The sequence below is a fragment of the Lates calcarifer genome, linkage group LG6, assembly GCF_001640805.2.
Source record: "Lates calcarifer isolate ASB-BC8 linkage group LG6, TLL_Latcal_v3, whole genome shotgun sequence".
Taxonomy (NCBI): domain Eukaryota; kingdom Metazoa; phylum Chordata; class Actinopteri; family Centropomidae; genus Lates; species Lates calcarifer.
In genome coordinates, this window is record NC_066838.1 from 9,176,666 (window position 1) to 9,192,851 (window position 16,186).

A 16,186-nucleotide genomic window follows, 5' to 3' on the forward strand; every position below is an offset into this window, starting at 1 on the left:
TTTTGCATAAGAATACCTTTTTTAACCAGGTGTATCTAATGAACTGGCAACTGAGTTACGCATAATTTCACATGGGAATGAAAGGATGAGCTGATGTGATATGCATTAATACATTTTATACTAAAATATACATATTTGTGGACATGTTTTACACTTTATTTCTGTATCTTGATAAACTATGTTTTCTGAGTTGAAATTCAGTTGAATCAGGTGAGCATGGCATGTGTGCAAACTCGTGAGGAGCAGACATGAATCCCGGGCCTGTTATTATTGTGTCATTATCATGTCCTCCATCAGGCTGCTCCGCTCTCATGTCTGTCTGGAGCAGCACTACAAAGGTCCCGGTGCATGTCGGGTACAATACTCCCTGAGCACTGAGTGCGCATGCTCGACAGAAAACTCCATTATTTTTTTATGTTTTTGCTCGGAATCTGTAAAAAACAGTGGGCAACTGTGAATTTGGGATTACATGGGTCGTCATGATTATTGGAATACATCTGAATGCAAGACGGTTTAGCAGAACAGAGAGCAAAGTGACGACTGGATAGCTGAGCAGCGGGAGCGGGACATCCTCCAGTGTTGTTGGGACTCTCCACAATCAAGTAAATTTCAGTCAGTTAGCTCTGCTAGCCTAGCTGCTGGCGTTAGCACCGACATCCCAGGCGCAGGAAAATGAAGCGTTATTGCCCTTTGTTTTTAAATCCGACTGGCAGACGTCGCATAAACACCGAAAGCTGACTGATCGCGCGAATACGTGATTTGAACGGCGGAATTATCTATTTTACGGTTATTTTTTAAGTATCGGCCGTTTTCAAAACACTCTGTGGCTAGTCCGTTAGCTAACCAGCTAACTCTTGATTCTCCCGCGACCCAGAAAAGCCAGGACTCCAAAACTTCGCCAGCAGGGAGAGAGAGGGTCGTAAGTCCCGCTAACACTAACGCTAGCTAACGCCTGTCAGTGAGTAAATAAGGGAAATCTGATGGCCATATCTATGGAGTAATTTTTGTGAAGCTGTGTTGTGCATTGCTCGTTTCTTGGTACCGTAGCTAACACGCAAGAGTTTCACATCGGAGTGTTTTGTGCGCCTGACAGCTGTCACGACAACAGTACAAAGTAGGGTAGCCTGTTAGCTTAGCGGTTAGCTTAGCTGCTAGCTGCCGTGTAGTTGTGGAGATATTGTTTCATGGCTGCACACTGCAGATATGGCGACTTTAGCGGAGTTCCTTCAAGATTTTATTTCAAGCTGCGTCCGTGGTGCTAGCTTGATAGCGTCTTGGAAAAACGGCTGCTCTATGTTGTATCTGAACATCCAGTGTACCACGGGCCTATCCAAACACACCCTCCCACTTCAAAGTAGCCGCAGCTTGTTCTGAAGTTGTTTTCTTTTTTAAAGAGAGTTATGTATCTGATGTAATCTTTTGCTTTTTTTTTTAAAAGTACGCTTGGATCACATCAATTTCAGGAAGTGGTTTACTGCGTGAGTTATTTACCCTGATTCTCCCTGTCAGATTACATAATCCACCTCCACCTTTCTTTGCAGACTCTCCATCTTCATGCAAGCCCTTACTCTGATGTGAACTGAACAAATAAATCTGCTGGAGTCATCCTCTAGGTTGAGGATCTGCCTCATAGCTGGGGAAAGTCCAGGTGTTTGGACATCAAGTCAGGTTTTACTGGCAGTCTGTGTGCTTCTAACCCACCAGCATGTACATTGGACAGTGGATACCCTAGCCAAAACAGATCTTGGCTTCCCAAAGATGACAAGGTATGCAAAATGTGTTTTATTTATTCTTATTTTCATTACTTTGCATTGACAGCAAACTAAAATATTTGCTCTCTATACTAAACTTTTGCTATGGCCACACCCAGTGGTGATGACTGTACATCATATTTTAATTTTCAAATGTCAGTGACAACATTATGTGGAGGCTTGAATTGTCAGGAGCAACAATAAGGATAGTAAATGTTGGGCACTTTGTGAGACCTTTTTGGGCATGTAGAAGACAGGCAGAAAGTAAAGTCTCAGTAAGTGACTTTGAAATTGTGTAATACATTAATTATCAGCTCTTGCTGTGCGCATGTTTCATGATTCTGTTAAACTTAGGCTGATTTCATCATAGTGTCAAGGTTAAATTTTGTAATATTTGATGTTTGACGATGACATTTGGTGTTGTGTAATCACATGCATGTGGCCCACACATTTGGCATGCAGGTTGCTTTAATTAGAGCAGTGATATCCCGTAGACTTCACTGCAGAGACATTCGTTCATCCATTTTATGCATGCATGTGTTTACTTATTTAGTGACTGTGAGGCACAACAAACTACACTGATACATGCAACAAACTGTAGTTGCATGTGTGCATAAAGGAAGTTCAGCTGAGTTTGGAGGCTTTGCTGAGTTTGGGCTATAAAAATAAACTTGATTTGACTATTTGAAAGCTCTTTGTAACAAGCTTGCATATTATAAGCAGCGACAAAGTGTCATTCTACAGTGACATTCAGTTGTCATTGAAAAAAATTACAAAAGTGAAATTCATTATTGAATGCTAGTTACACTGTAAGACATCATTAGTCCATAACTTAAAAAATGAACACATTTTAGGCAAAGACATTGACTTTGTAAATACAGAAGAAGGATTTTTTTGTCCAAGGTGATATGTAACATTTTAAAGCAAAACTCCTGGCTCTTTAAATAAAATGACCTTCATTTCATGAGATTAAAAAAAAGATGTGATAACATTGGCTGCCTTTCCAAGGTGCTGGCAGGCTGCAGCTACAAAATGATGGGAGGCAGTGAGACTGTCAGTGGGGACAAGGATGGGGTCCATACCACTGCAATACACGTCCCCATCGGCTGGCAGAGGAGAGTGGAGGGTGGACAGGTGATCTATGTCAGGTATGTTGGCTCAGTTGAAGTGAAAGCTCATGCAGACTTATTGCAGATATTTATCAATATTTTGACAAATGATTTTGACGTGAAAGCTTATTAATGTGTACATGTATGAATGTGTATATGTGTGAGCTAAATAATTTATTTTGGAGAACTGAGAGTGCTGGTTTTGCTAACCTATTTGGATGAATATTACCAGAAAAGATGACTGTGGCTTCTGTGGATTTCTAGTAAAAATACTGCATAAAGATGCTGTTTTTTCCAATAAAGGTTTCCTGTTGCTTTATTTTCCTTAGCCAGCTCAGGGCAGATGAGTTTATTTCAATTTGAATGCACATATTTCACAGAACAGTGGTTTGGATCTTGCTCCAAATTAAAGCATGTAAAATTTTATAGAGTATTTGTCTTATCACGCTCAATGTATGCTGAAAGTAAGTTTTGGGGCTGTATTATGGAAGCCTTATCTATTTTTAATTAAGATCCGTCAGATCTAAGGGTGGACTTTCCATTTCTCTCTTTTGATCTACAATTCTAATTTCTAAATTTGTGTTCTCATTTAAATTTACTCGGCTAAAATGGGATTGCAGATTTTCTTTAATACAGCAGGACTGTCTGAACAGCCACTTAAAACACAGCATCTCTCAGTTTGTGTGTGCAACTCTGCAGATGGCTTGAAGTCCTTCAGATCCTCAAATCTCAATTTTAATTTAAATATGAAGATCTTGATGCGTGTTCAGGTCTGAAAAATACCTTTGTCTGTATTCTTTTCAATTCACTTTGAGTTTTCTGTAACAGTTTATTGTTGCCCTCTTCCTTTAGTCCCAGTGGCACTGCCCTGTCCTGTCTAGACGAGGTCAAGACCTATCTGTTGACCGATGGCACCTGCAAATGTGGTCTGGAGTGTCCACTCATCATTCACAAGGTAAAGCCGATGTAAAAGTTATAAATTTTTGCGTGTTTGATGATGTGGAACTCATTCTCTCTCCATGAATCAATATTGCAGTACTGCTACTGTTGCATCCACAAATAATAAACACTTCAGTTTGCACCTATCCACATACTCCTATTTAAACAAAATGATGAGGACCTTTTAACCTCTAAACTCACTTGACCAATGTGGTGGGTTAGTTTCACTGAACAGTCTTTTGTTCAGACACAATAAGCAGTGATCCTCGTGTAAGAATGCACACAAGTGTGAAATAACCCCAGCTGGTGCTGTAACTGTCTTAGATTTAATTAAATGTCAGGAAAAGAGTTCTATCTGCGTCCCTTTAATCCACTTTTATCTGATATCCTACAGGTTTTCAACTTCACCGTGGGAGTGAAGGTGGAACAGCACAGCCAGCCGTTAGGCAAAACAGAGCAGGACATGACCAAACTGTGTAACCACCGCAGGAAAGTGGTAGCGATGGCTGCTCTGTGTCGCAGTATGCAGGCCTCACAGCTGCCCTTCGCCAACCTTCATCATCCAGGTAAATTTTGAAGCATTTAGACATACTACAGATGAGACATGCTACTCCTATACCTGTGTATTATCAAACAGTTCAATAGACATCTGTTGAAAAACCTGTCCTATACTAATTTCTATAGATTTACTAAACAGATGCCGACCAGCCTCATGTAGGAAATGTTAAATTGAATGTATGATGTGGATGAAGTCTCTGTAAGGTGTTTCAGATTGTAACAAAATCTGCACCTTTTTCCACTAAATCTGTTGGTGTAGGGGTTGAGTGTCCTGTATCCACAGTAATAACCTCACATCTAGGGCTAGGATGGGACCATGATCTAGCAGCTCCCACCGGACCCAACACAAATTAACTCTAATGTGTGTGGGAGTGCACAGTCAGCCTCGTCATCGCTGTGGGATGAATTAGAGATGAAATTTCATTTTTGAGAGTATGAGGGGCTTTTATTATCAGGCTTAACCCTGCATGTAAATACTCCTCCAGAAAACCATATGCCCCCAAATGCAGTTCTTCCATACTCTCCCTCTACTGTCTGGTTTGTATTTGTTAATATGGCATTAGATATCAGAGCAACAGTGACATGATCCATCATTTTTAGATCAATATTTAGTTCCTGCTGTGTCATACAATATCCATAAAAGTGCTAAATGCATCTTATTTTTCCTGTGGGAAGGGTCAGACAGATTTTCGATTAAAAAAATAAAAAAATACTGTTGCGTATGATGAGAATCACCACATGAGTAGGCGGGAATGGGATTCTGCATCAGTGGGAGCAGGCAGTGATGGTTGGAAATCCTGTGGGAGCAAGTGGGTGTGGGATTGAAAAAAGAGCACTGGTTAGTGCAGCAGCTGTCAGCCACACAGAATTGAAAGCCCTGATATTTTAATAACACTAATGTACTTCCACATGGGGAACAGGAGATGTTCAGCAAAAATTACAATGTGTGTTTGGTGGATACTTTGTTTGCTTAGATGTGTTGTTGGGCAAATAACAAGTACATAATCATCATCATCAGCTTTTACATGTGGGTTTAGAAAGGGTATGACTTCCTCAAGGGAGTGAGGAGCCATTTGGACCCAAAACATTTTAATGTAACCTATTAGCACAAACTGAGGCACTCTCTGACTGATTTTTTAGATATGTTTAACAGCAGCCCTTATGACCATGCACTTGTATGAAATATTGAGGTATGCAGTTTTGTGTTTTGGGCTCGTGTGGAGTAGCTGCTGATCCAAGCCTTGTGTGTGTTTTTCATGCCATTAAGTGCCTGCATTTGTGCACATTTAACATAATAAAGTCTCATCCTTTTTTGCCTTCAGCGGCTCCCCTCACTCCCCTCAAGAGTCATATTGTGGTGCTCCATTCTTTGACACTTGTTCTGTAGTCACACATATCCGATTTTCTAAAACTAACAGCTGATAAAACTGGAAAAAATTAAACATCAGTTTCCTGAGAATTAACTCTGTTGCTTATTATGGCATAATGTTCATACACAGTAATTAGTTTATTAATTGTTTAATAGACCCTTTGTGAAAGGAGAGAAATGAAGTAACAAGCTTTGACTGTGATTGTGTGTGTCCACTTCCAGAGGTGAGCAGTCGAGTGGACAGCCGTGATCCAAAGGGGGTACTTGTGGAGCGGGAAGAAGAGGACCGTGGCATTTACCATCCCAAACTCCATCCAGTCCCTGCTCGACCCCACAACAACTTCCACGCAAATCCCTGTGCCAGCCCCAAATCCTCCCACCAGTTTATTTACCCTTATAATGGTTCCTCCCCCATACTTCACCCAGGCACAAACTCTCACCATCCCTTAGACACTTTGAGAAGGCTTCACCAGCCTCCTCCTCTCCCTGCGTCCTCCACCTCCTCCTCCAACCCCTCATTCCCATCTTACAGCGCTGCCCAGAGGTCGCCCCGCACGCCCACTCCTCAGAACATCAGCCAAGGTCAAAGAACACCCAAAACGCCAGAGACCCCTGGTTCTCCTCGGCTAGGGCCCCTCTCTTCACCCCCTCCCTCTTCCCCTATGACTCTTGGTGGAGGAGCAAGAGGAGGACAGACTCATGCTCATCATCCTCATGGTGTCATTGTAGGAGGCTCCACCCTCCCTCCATCCCCCTCCCTCTCACCCTCTGTTCAAAACATGAATTGTGTTTCCCCTCACCAGCGGACCCGCCACCCCTCAGCCTCTCCTTCCCCTCTCTCTGAGCAGGGCGGAGGCTCAGAAGGAGGAGGACAGATGGGAAGTAACTTGTCTCAGCGGAGGAAATCCACCTCTTCCTCTCCACACTCCCCTCTCCCTGGTGGTTCCCCAAACCCCAACCCACACTTTCCAAAGTACAAGCTGGAAGATATCTTGGAGCAGTTTAAGAACTCAGGCAACAGCAGCACTAATAACCACCACCTCCTAAACCCTAATAACCCCTCCTTACTGACCAACCAAAGCAGTAGCAACCCTCATGCTCTCTCCTCGAAGCCCTCAAAGACTATCATGAGTCAGACTTCCAGCGCAGGACCTACAGGTTTTGGGTTGAACTCTGCAGGCCCCTCTAATTTACCTCTGGGGCCGTTTCTGAACCACCACCACAGCCATCAGGGAAAAATGCCACACTCCACTTCTTTCCCTGCGAGTAACTTGCTCTCTGCGGCTGCCAAGGCTCAGCTGGCTAACCAGATAACCCAGGGCCAGAGCTCAAATGCAGCCAGCAATGCAGTGAGCTTGCCTTCTTCTCTGGAGGTCTTGAAAGATGCACAACACCAACAGTCATCAAAGGTAACAAACAGCACTTTACATAACAGCCACCCTCCCTCCTCCATCGCTTCTACTAGGCCTCCCCATCCCTCCCTTGCAGCAGCCTCCGCCATCCTCTTTCCTCCATCCCACTCTCTGGCCCAGTCCCTGGCTTCCTCTTTGCCCCAACTGCCTCCCACAGCAGAGCGTAATGCGTCGCACAGGAAGAGGCAACGGCGATCTCCGACAGTGCTCAGCATGTTAAGAGACACCCAGCAGCTGGCTAATGGGCCACGGAAGACCCCACCAGGAGAGGCTGTCTCTGCTACAGTTATCAACCTTTCCTCATCTTCCTCCACCACCTCCTCACACTCCTCCTCCTCCTCTACCTCAGCTGTGCAGAACCAGAATGCTGTCTTGTTGGAAACCCATCATCCTCTCCTCCCCGGGCAGATGACCAGGCTGCCGGCTCCTCGGCAGACAGCACACCTTTCCAGGCCTCCTCGACAAAACGAAGCTCTGGATTTCACTACAGTCCTGACACCTACACCTCTTGGCTTGGATCCTCCAACTCAGCCTCTATCTGCTCTGTTACACCTGCTCAGTGTACAGAATGCGCAGGCCTCAGCTTCAGCATCCACTTCTGCATCTGCTCAGCCTGGATCTGTGTCTGTTGAAGGAGGTGGACACACTAATAAACAGAGCCCCAAACTGTCGCCCCCCTCTCCCGCTCCTCATTCTAACTTCAGGCACCCGCAGAGCCGGTCACCCTGCCGAACCAATGACACTAATCCTCTGCCTTCTGTGCCACATCCACTCTCTCCTCCTCCCACATCCTCTCAGTTCAGATCAGTGCAGTCTCATTCACACTCTCAGTCAACTAAATCAAGTCCTCAAGAAAGACATTCTCCAACTTCAACAGTGCCGCCAAACTCAAATGTAGCTTTACACAACAGCAGCAGCCCATCACAGCATACGTCTCCAACTCCCTCAGACAACCATGAACCAACTGAGAGTCACATTCCTACAGTAGATTCTGTTTCCCAGGCATCTTTGCAGGAAGCCACACCAGAGGGCACTGTGGCAGTAGAGATCAGTAGTAACGGCATGTCAACATCAATGGACCTGAGTCATTCTCAAGGCAGTGTTTCTATGGCAATATCCACCTCCCCAAAGCCTCTTGATCTTAGCAACCATGTCCTGGCCCTTCTCGCAGCATCTTCCACTGTGCCACAGGGGGAGGGCGGCTCCTCCGACCGTACCACTGATGTTGAGATGTCTTCCCAAGGAAATCACACTGCAGGTGAGGATATTCTTCTGTCAAAGTATGTTGGTAGTCGATATAACCCAAACTTTTTGCTTTTGTGTGCGGTCATGAGCTCTTCCTGTTAATCAGGCTTTACAGATGCCCATATGCTTTAAGATGCTTGATGGATACTTTTTTCCCCTCATGATTGCACCCTCTATGGGTGTTTCTTTAGATTGATGTGAGTGCACATACTTTTTGTTATTGATGTGTCATTGCTAGCTTCTGAATCTTAATGCTGTTTTCTAGCTAACTGTCTACACTCAATTCTGCTCTAGAGTCAGCCATCACAGTTAAAACCTGTGTGGGGAAAAAAAAAAGTTTGATTGATAAATCGGCCTGAGCAGAGGTGAATGATTTATGTCTCTTCTCTCTGCAGAGCCAGAGGAGCCTGGATGCGTGGACCCGAAGGACACCACAGTGACCAAATCTCCAGCAGCCAATAGTCCTGGGCCCACCATCTCCTCTCGTCTTGGGGATAATAACAATCCCCCCCCCCTCAGCTGTCGCGGACTCAACCACTTCCTTACCTCTGGCAGAGGCCTTCCCCTTCATGAACCAAGAGCAGCTGCTCCAGCTGCTGTCATCCACAGGGGGTCTACCATCCCTCCTGGACCCAACAGTCCTTGCTTCATTGCCCCTAGGGGGATTGTGGTTGGGAGGACAACATGCACAGATACCCCCTGCCAGTGCTACACTACAAACACCACAGAATCTTGCAGAGCAGCAGCAATCAGAGCAGCAGCAGCAGTTGCTGATACAACAAGACACACATCAGCAAAACCAGGATCAACAACAGAAACAACAACAGATAAATAACAATCCTCTGTTTCCCCTGTTGCCATTGTTGAGTGGTGCCCAAGGGGAGTTGCCTCTTAACCTTTTGGGCTTATTGAACCCGCTCCCACCCCCAGCCTCAACCCCTACTCCGGGGCAGGAAGCTGATTTAGGGCTAACAGAAAAACCTAGCCTTCAGGCTCTGCTTATGGCGTCCTTGTTGCTTGGGCAACAGCAGGCACCTTTGTTACCTCTGTCTGGGCTGGGTCAGTTGAGCCAGGTCAGTTTGGAAGTTCCTCTCCAGCAGCCACAACAAATCCCCACCACATTGGAGGGCCTCACTCTGGATAAGGCTTCTGGCCTCCTGGATCCATCTACTCTACCCGGCCCAGGGCTCTTGGAGGTCGCCCAGGGCCTTCTCCCCATTCCTCCAGGAGCTGAGGGCACTATCCAGGCCCTGCAGTCTTTGCTCCTTCCTGCTGCTCTTACCCCTCCCCCTGCAGCCTTCCTGCCCCTCAGCCCTGCCTTGCTCACTGCTGCCCTGAGCTCTGCCGAGCTCCACCCGCCTCCCCACACCCAATTAGCTCCCACGCAGCAAACCCAACATACCCAACCTCAGGTAGGCTCCCCTGTATCCTATAGCTCTTTCCTCTTAGCTCCTCCTAGCTTCACTTGAAAAACCTATGAGCTCATTTCCTTAACTGCTCCTTTGATTTTCTCTGTGTTAGTTTCCTCAAAACACAGAAATTTCTGTATTTGTAAAATATTTTTTCCCCTCAACAATTTTTAAATAAGGCCCCCCTCAGACTCCATGGTTTGTTTAGATTAGTTATAGTGTGTCTGTCTTTATGCATTAGAGTTGAAACATTTGACCAAGAGAGACAAGAATTTGAGTCATGTCTCTCTACTTCTCTGGCCCACACATTACATTTTTTCTTTTCTTTTTTAATTTGCCTGAAACTTAAATCCCCTCTTCTCCTGTCCTCTACTCTACTCTTTAGGTACCTGCTGATGCTGGTGTTGACACTCTCATACCCCTATCTCTCCAAGGCAAGGACAACCCCATCCTCCAACAGTTACTTCCCACTTTGCTTAACTCTGCTGTATTAGGTGAGTTAAAGACAGTATGTTAGAAAAACGTTTAAAACCGCAGGCCCTCTGTAGCAGTAAGCCATTATATCAGTGTATCTATGAAATGTGTCTTCTGTAGGAGACCTTTCTGGCATCACAGGACTCCATAATATGGTGGGGATTGGTCCAGGTTCCATCCTCCTACCCCCAGTCCAGACCTCTGCTTTAGGCATGCCTCTGCTGCAGGGTCCTGATGGGGCCATCAATTTGCTCAACAACATACAGGTAGGTAACTGGAAAGTAGCTTAGAGGCTCAATTGTATCAATAGGTTACCACCTAAACAACAATGTTATTGTAGACGTATGCACTTGGATTCAATAGTGATGTTCCAAGCCAATCCTAAAGGTTGGAATCTGGGCCGACGTGGGCATATAAAGGACCCTTTCTCTTACTGCACTCTGTGTTTTGTCCATCTCAGTGTGCTAATATTGCAACGCTGCTCTCTTATTTGTACCCACCAGTACGAGTTACTCTTGAGATCTGATGTCCATGGATTTACTAAATTCTGACTCCAACTCTCTGTCTCCCATTAGCAAAGAGCAATTTACAAAATATACAGGTAGCAGCTTTTCATTTTTCGACACTGTACTGTACAGCTGGTATTTCAAAATTTCAGATCCGATTCTGTATGAGCAGTGCTGAAGGCTCTTATATATTTTCTGTGCCTTATTACAGGATTTGTGCAGTAAATATGTCAGGAAAAGTGGATAATTTGCTTTTGGATCATTTTGCTTGAATGAGAAAACACATTGTTTCCTAATATTTATTTTGGGATGTTTGACTGCCTGACTGAACTAAACTTTTTTTTTTTTTTTTTTTTTTTCCTCCAGCTAAACCTTGCACCACCCTCAGAGGGAGAGAAGCCAGTCTCAATACAGGATACACAAAGCCCTGCCCCACAGGAAGACATTCCAGCCAGTCATATTGCTCCTGATGTGGTCCCCAGTCCTGCTTCAGCTCCGCCTCCAGCTCCTGCCCCGGCCCAAGAACCCACCCCACCCCCCCAGCGAGAATCTGAGGGCAGGTCTGTTATTGATCCTTACACCTCTTTCATGGACACGATTTATACTTCCTTCCTTCAAGTCAGTGCTAAAGAGCAGGAAGACGGGGCCCACTTGGGGCCATCTGACCCCACTTCACCCTTCTGTGCCTTACCGCCGGTTTCTTTCCCTCTGGAGCACCATACCCCGTCTACCCCTGTCACAACTCTGCCGCAGGCCAGTGCTCCAGTCTCCCTGAGTCCCCGTAGGGCATGTTCCCTCCGCAACCCAGATTTATCGCGACTCAGCCTGGAAGCAGCAGCCCATTCCCCAGCCCAGGGGACACCCAAACCCATTGAGGACGGATCTACGTCACCCTTACAAAGGAAGCCAGTCATAGTAGAAGGACATATTCACCCAGAGCCTCCTATGCCACCCATATACTTGGAGGAGGCTAAGACAGACTGTACTGGGCCTGCTGCAGCTGTGTGCCCTTTTGTGGAGGCAGGGGGTGATAGGCAGGGGCATCTTCCCCATTCAGGGTACCTCAGTCCCAGGGATGGATGCAGTGGGCGGCCCAGTGAGGAGACAGGTGGGACATTGCTGCACACCGAACAGGAAAGGGTGAGTGTCTGGGTATTCTGTTTTCTTCAGATTCAAACGGTTTTATATCACAAAGTGGGACTGCATCATCATCTTGCTGAGACATCAGAAACTGGACTTTGGTATTAAAGTTGGGCTGAAAACTAAAGAAAGAGGGATGTAGCATTGTGACTGACTTGAGTGGCTGCATTTTACATTACTTATAGATGCTTTCATGGTGTTTTTGTAATTTGATTTCTGATTCTACCTCCCAAGGATCAAGCAGGAGCAGCAGGTGGAGTCAGAAGAGGAAGGAAAAGGAAACAAACGTAAATTGTCTTGTTAACAGTTCATTTCCCAGACATGAGCAAGACAGAATCAGAAAAAATAGAACTGCACTGTAATCTTCAATGCATTAGACAAACTTTTAGTTTTGCTGATCTTTCATTACAACTGTCCTATCAGATGTATTTGGCTACAGTACTAATGTGTTTCTTACTTTGTTGATCAGGCTACAGAATGTGTTAGAAGATTTCAGAGACATGGATGCTACAGCACTAGAGGAAACCAAGGCTACGGTAAGACTCAGTTCCCCTCAGTATCTCACAGGTTATTGATTTAATTATCAGCAGCGCTGGTTGCTGATTGTCTCTCACTGAACTGTTCTGAGTTAGACTCTTTCCAAGCCACCAGTCATGCTTTAAAGCATGGTGTATTTTATCCATGTTAATGAGTATGCTGCTGTTAAATTTCCAACAGCTTGGCATATTTTTAGCCATGCTAGCAGCATGGCTGTAGGGATTGGTTTGGTGGTCAGCCTACCGGCCAGTCGGTCTTTAGGCCAGACTAAAATATGTCAGTATTTGATGGATTGCCTTTAAATTTCCTTCAGATGTTCATGGTCCCCAGATGATGAATTCAGCTGACTTTGATGATCCTCTCACTTTTCCTCTGGGGCCAACAAAATTTTTATTTGCCCAGTACTTTGGTTTATAACCAAATACCTGCAGAAAGCATTTTCATCAGCCTTAGCTTAGCTTTGTTTTTAGTACTAATTAGCAAATGGTAGTATGCTAACACCTTTAACCAACATGGTGAATATTAAACCTGCAAAGCACCAGCATATTAGCATTGTGGGCATACTGACTTAACCATTTAGCTTTGTACAGCCTCACAGCGCTGCTAGCATGGCTGTAGAATCGTGACATTTTCATATTATCACATGGCTGCTTTACCAGTCCCTTCAGATTATTCACAGCAATCACAGTGTAGCACATAAAAAGTAATCTAAAAAAGAATCTCATAAAGAGTCTTTTTTCATAATAGAATAAAATATATAAAACATAAAGCAGATGGAGTTTCCCATTTCATAAATTGACCCTGCAGTGAGATTGTTTATTCAAGGTCAACAATTAATCTTTAACCTCAAAAAGCAGCAGGCTTCAAGTTTTTGTTCAGATTCCTTAAAAATGCAAATGCAGGACACTGAATCAGTGAAAGTTAGAGCATCAGTGTTCTGTAGTTTACACTGTTTTCTATACATGAAGTGTTTGCTACAGGGAAAGGTTTCTGCTTTGTGCTAGGAATCTGGGAGTGATTGTGCTGTTCTGACTGCAGTGGTAAAGTGGGCAGCTGGAAAGGAGATAAGCCCGATGTGACAGGAAGTTCTCTCTCTTGTTCCTTGTTCCCAGACAGCACTGCTGAAGCCTGAGAGGTCAGTTCGCGGCAGAAGGCGACGGGGCGCAAGGTCTCAGAGGCAGTGATTGGTGGAGGGAGCTGTCAGTCAGAGCTGTTCACCAATCGAAGGCAGCCACACGCCCCTCTTTCCCCCCTCCATCTCTCCACCATCATCACCACTGTTTAGACCCTTTTTTTTTTTTTAACTTCAACTGCACTAATATTATGTTGTTGTCATGTCAACCATTGTTATGGCAACCACTATGAAAAACACATAGGAGAGAGATCTAGTCTGAAAAATTAATTTATAAAAAGTAAAAAAAAAAAAAAAAAACTGAAGAGAGTTTGTGGATACTTTTTCACTTAGGTCTTCTCTTAGGTCTAGTTCACAAAATAATGGTTGCTTGACATTGTGATCAGAGATCTGTTAATTATGGTTGTTGTTAGAATTACGTCAGTGAGAAAACACAAAAAATAACAAGAGTACTGTTTTCTTCTCATCAGTGTGTAACTGTGAGTCAGGATAAAGCCCATCTACTTGAACGATGCTCTCTGTTGAAAGTGTGTCTGTACGTGTGTGGATGTGTCTTTTTACGTGTCTTGAGTGTGTGTTGGACAACAGTGCTATTGCTGAGCCCCTCACTGTCCAACTATTAGTTGAATTTATTTTCATTTTAGTAAATGAGACCCTATCTGTAAGGTAAAGAGACAAAGCAGTTTTACTTCAAAGAGATGTTCTGCAAGGTGCTGGAAGAGAATAGAAGGAATAGACTTTTAAAATAATGTGGTTCACCCAATCAGCTTTCTCAGCCAGTTTACATCAACCACTTATGACACTTAAAAAAAAATCCTGATTCCACATCCTGTGAGATTTTCCCTAAATGTACATCACTAATAATTTATGAAAAACATTTTTAAAATGAAGTTTTTTTTCCTACAACTCTCCGATTCATGACATAATGCATCAGTTTCCCAACAGACAAGGAGAACTGTTACAAGTGAATCTTACACGCCTTGTTTTTTGACATTTGTGAGGGCCACAACAAATTGGGAACAATTTAGGGAAAAAAAAAAAAACTTTGAGCACCATTTGTCCCACTTTGATAACCCACTTACATTTCACATGCTGTGTCATTTGTTGCTGTGAAGAACTACTTGTAGCTGTGGTGTGATGGAGACTGTGTAATTATCTGTTGCATAACATTCACCCTGCCCCCCACCAGCCACGAAATAAATGTTTGGGAAAAGGATTGAAATTGAAAGGTTTGAAACAACATTTGCAGGAAGTCCTGAGTTTATAGAAAGTACAGTATGTCCTTTGATTGTCTGAACGAATGGCTGGAAAACTTAAAACGCAGAGAGCGATGACGTCGTACGTGGATCTATTGAGTCTGTGTGTTACTGTGGATTTGGAGTAATATCCTCCCTCTGTCTCCTCATATCACTGTTTGAGCTCTCCTCCACACACTGCCCTGCCCCAAAAGTACTGGCATCTCTAGCTGTATTTAAAAAGAAAAAAAGAATAAAAAGTGAAAAAGAAAGCAGATTATGCAATTTCTACACTTGGAGATTTGTACATATGTACAGTTAATGTGTTTTATTTTGATTTTATATTGTTAGAGAAAGAGACAAGAGAGAAAACAATTGTGAATTTTTCTGGGAATTGTAATTAAGTATTTTTCTCATTCTACCCCTTGCTTTCAATACTTATGTTTAAAAAAAGACGATTAAATTGTGGACTGTAGCTTTCTTTTTTATATGGGAGTCTTTTTTTATTTAATATTAAACTATTTACAGAAAATCTACCTTGTGTTGACTTCTGTTCAGGAAATGATGTGAGCAACTAAACTGATCTATTTTATTTGAATCTGTCTTTTAACTCTTACATATTGTTGAATAAGGATTAAATTCAACGTTTGCATAACACTGTTTGCTGCAGAACAAAATGTATCAAGAAATCTGTAGTTATTTGTATCCTAAGGAACAGTCTCATAATAGTACCCTGTTCACTCCAAAGAGAGCCTTCTCGTAAACAGTACAATTTACTGTAATCTCCAACCTATGAGCAGGTGTCTCAGAGGTTCAGGTGTTGGGTCTCTACTCATGTTACCCCAGCAACAGTGATTAAGATATTGATTATCAGTGCAGAATTATTGACCCACAAATCTCAGTTAATTACTTTAGTGAAGGATGTTTTCATATATATCTTTGTCTTTCAGAAAAGGTTTAGATGCAGATAAACATCTCGATTTTTTTCATAACATTTTATATATTTTTTTCATTTTGTATTTTTTTATTGTGTGGTCTTTGTGCTCATTGAGTGCTTTCCAGGTTGTGCACGAGGATGAAGATGTTTTTTTTAATGCCATGATAAGGTGTTTTCAGTTTTGACATTGTGCTGTATCATTCTTACCTCATCAGACACTGTAATGCTCCTTCAAGGTGAGGCCTAAACTCATCCTTTAATCAATAGTCCTCACTTCCTTCCCATAATGGTTTCTTATGCCTTCCAAGAAATACAGTCAAGCGTAAGAGACAGGCCAAAACATGGCCGTGATGATTAGTCATTGCATCAGCGGGCATGGTGGCTGATTTACAAAAACTAATGAAGTGATCCTTCATGTCTCTGCTCGGATGTG

At 43.5% G+C, this 16,186-nt stretch overlaps 1 protein-coding gene across 1 annotated transcript; it reads left to right on the forward strand.

Annotated features, from left to right (window-relative positions):
* Nucleotides 1-366: 366 nt before the first annotated feature.
* On the forward strand, nt 367-15,352 carry LOC108891691 (mucin-17-like). Its single transcript, XM_051071138.1, is given in 14 exon segments — nt 367-602; nt 1,542-1,766; nt 2,760-2,899; nt 3,713-3,815; nt 4,194-4,365; nt 5,949-8,396; nt 8,779-8,934; nt 8,936-9,795; nt 10,178-10,286; nt 10,387-10,532; nt 11,139-11,912; nt 12,147-12,199; nt 12,382-12,448; nt 13,562-15,352. Coding segments are annotated over 12 exon segments (5,076 nt in total). The 5' UTR covers nt 367-602; nt 1,542-1,766; nt 2,760-2,783; the 3' UTR covers nt 13,634-15,352.
* The last annotated feature ends 834 nt before the right edge of the window (nt 15,353-16,186 follow it).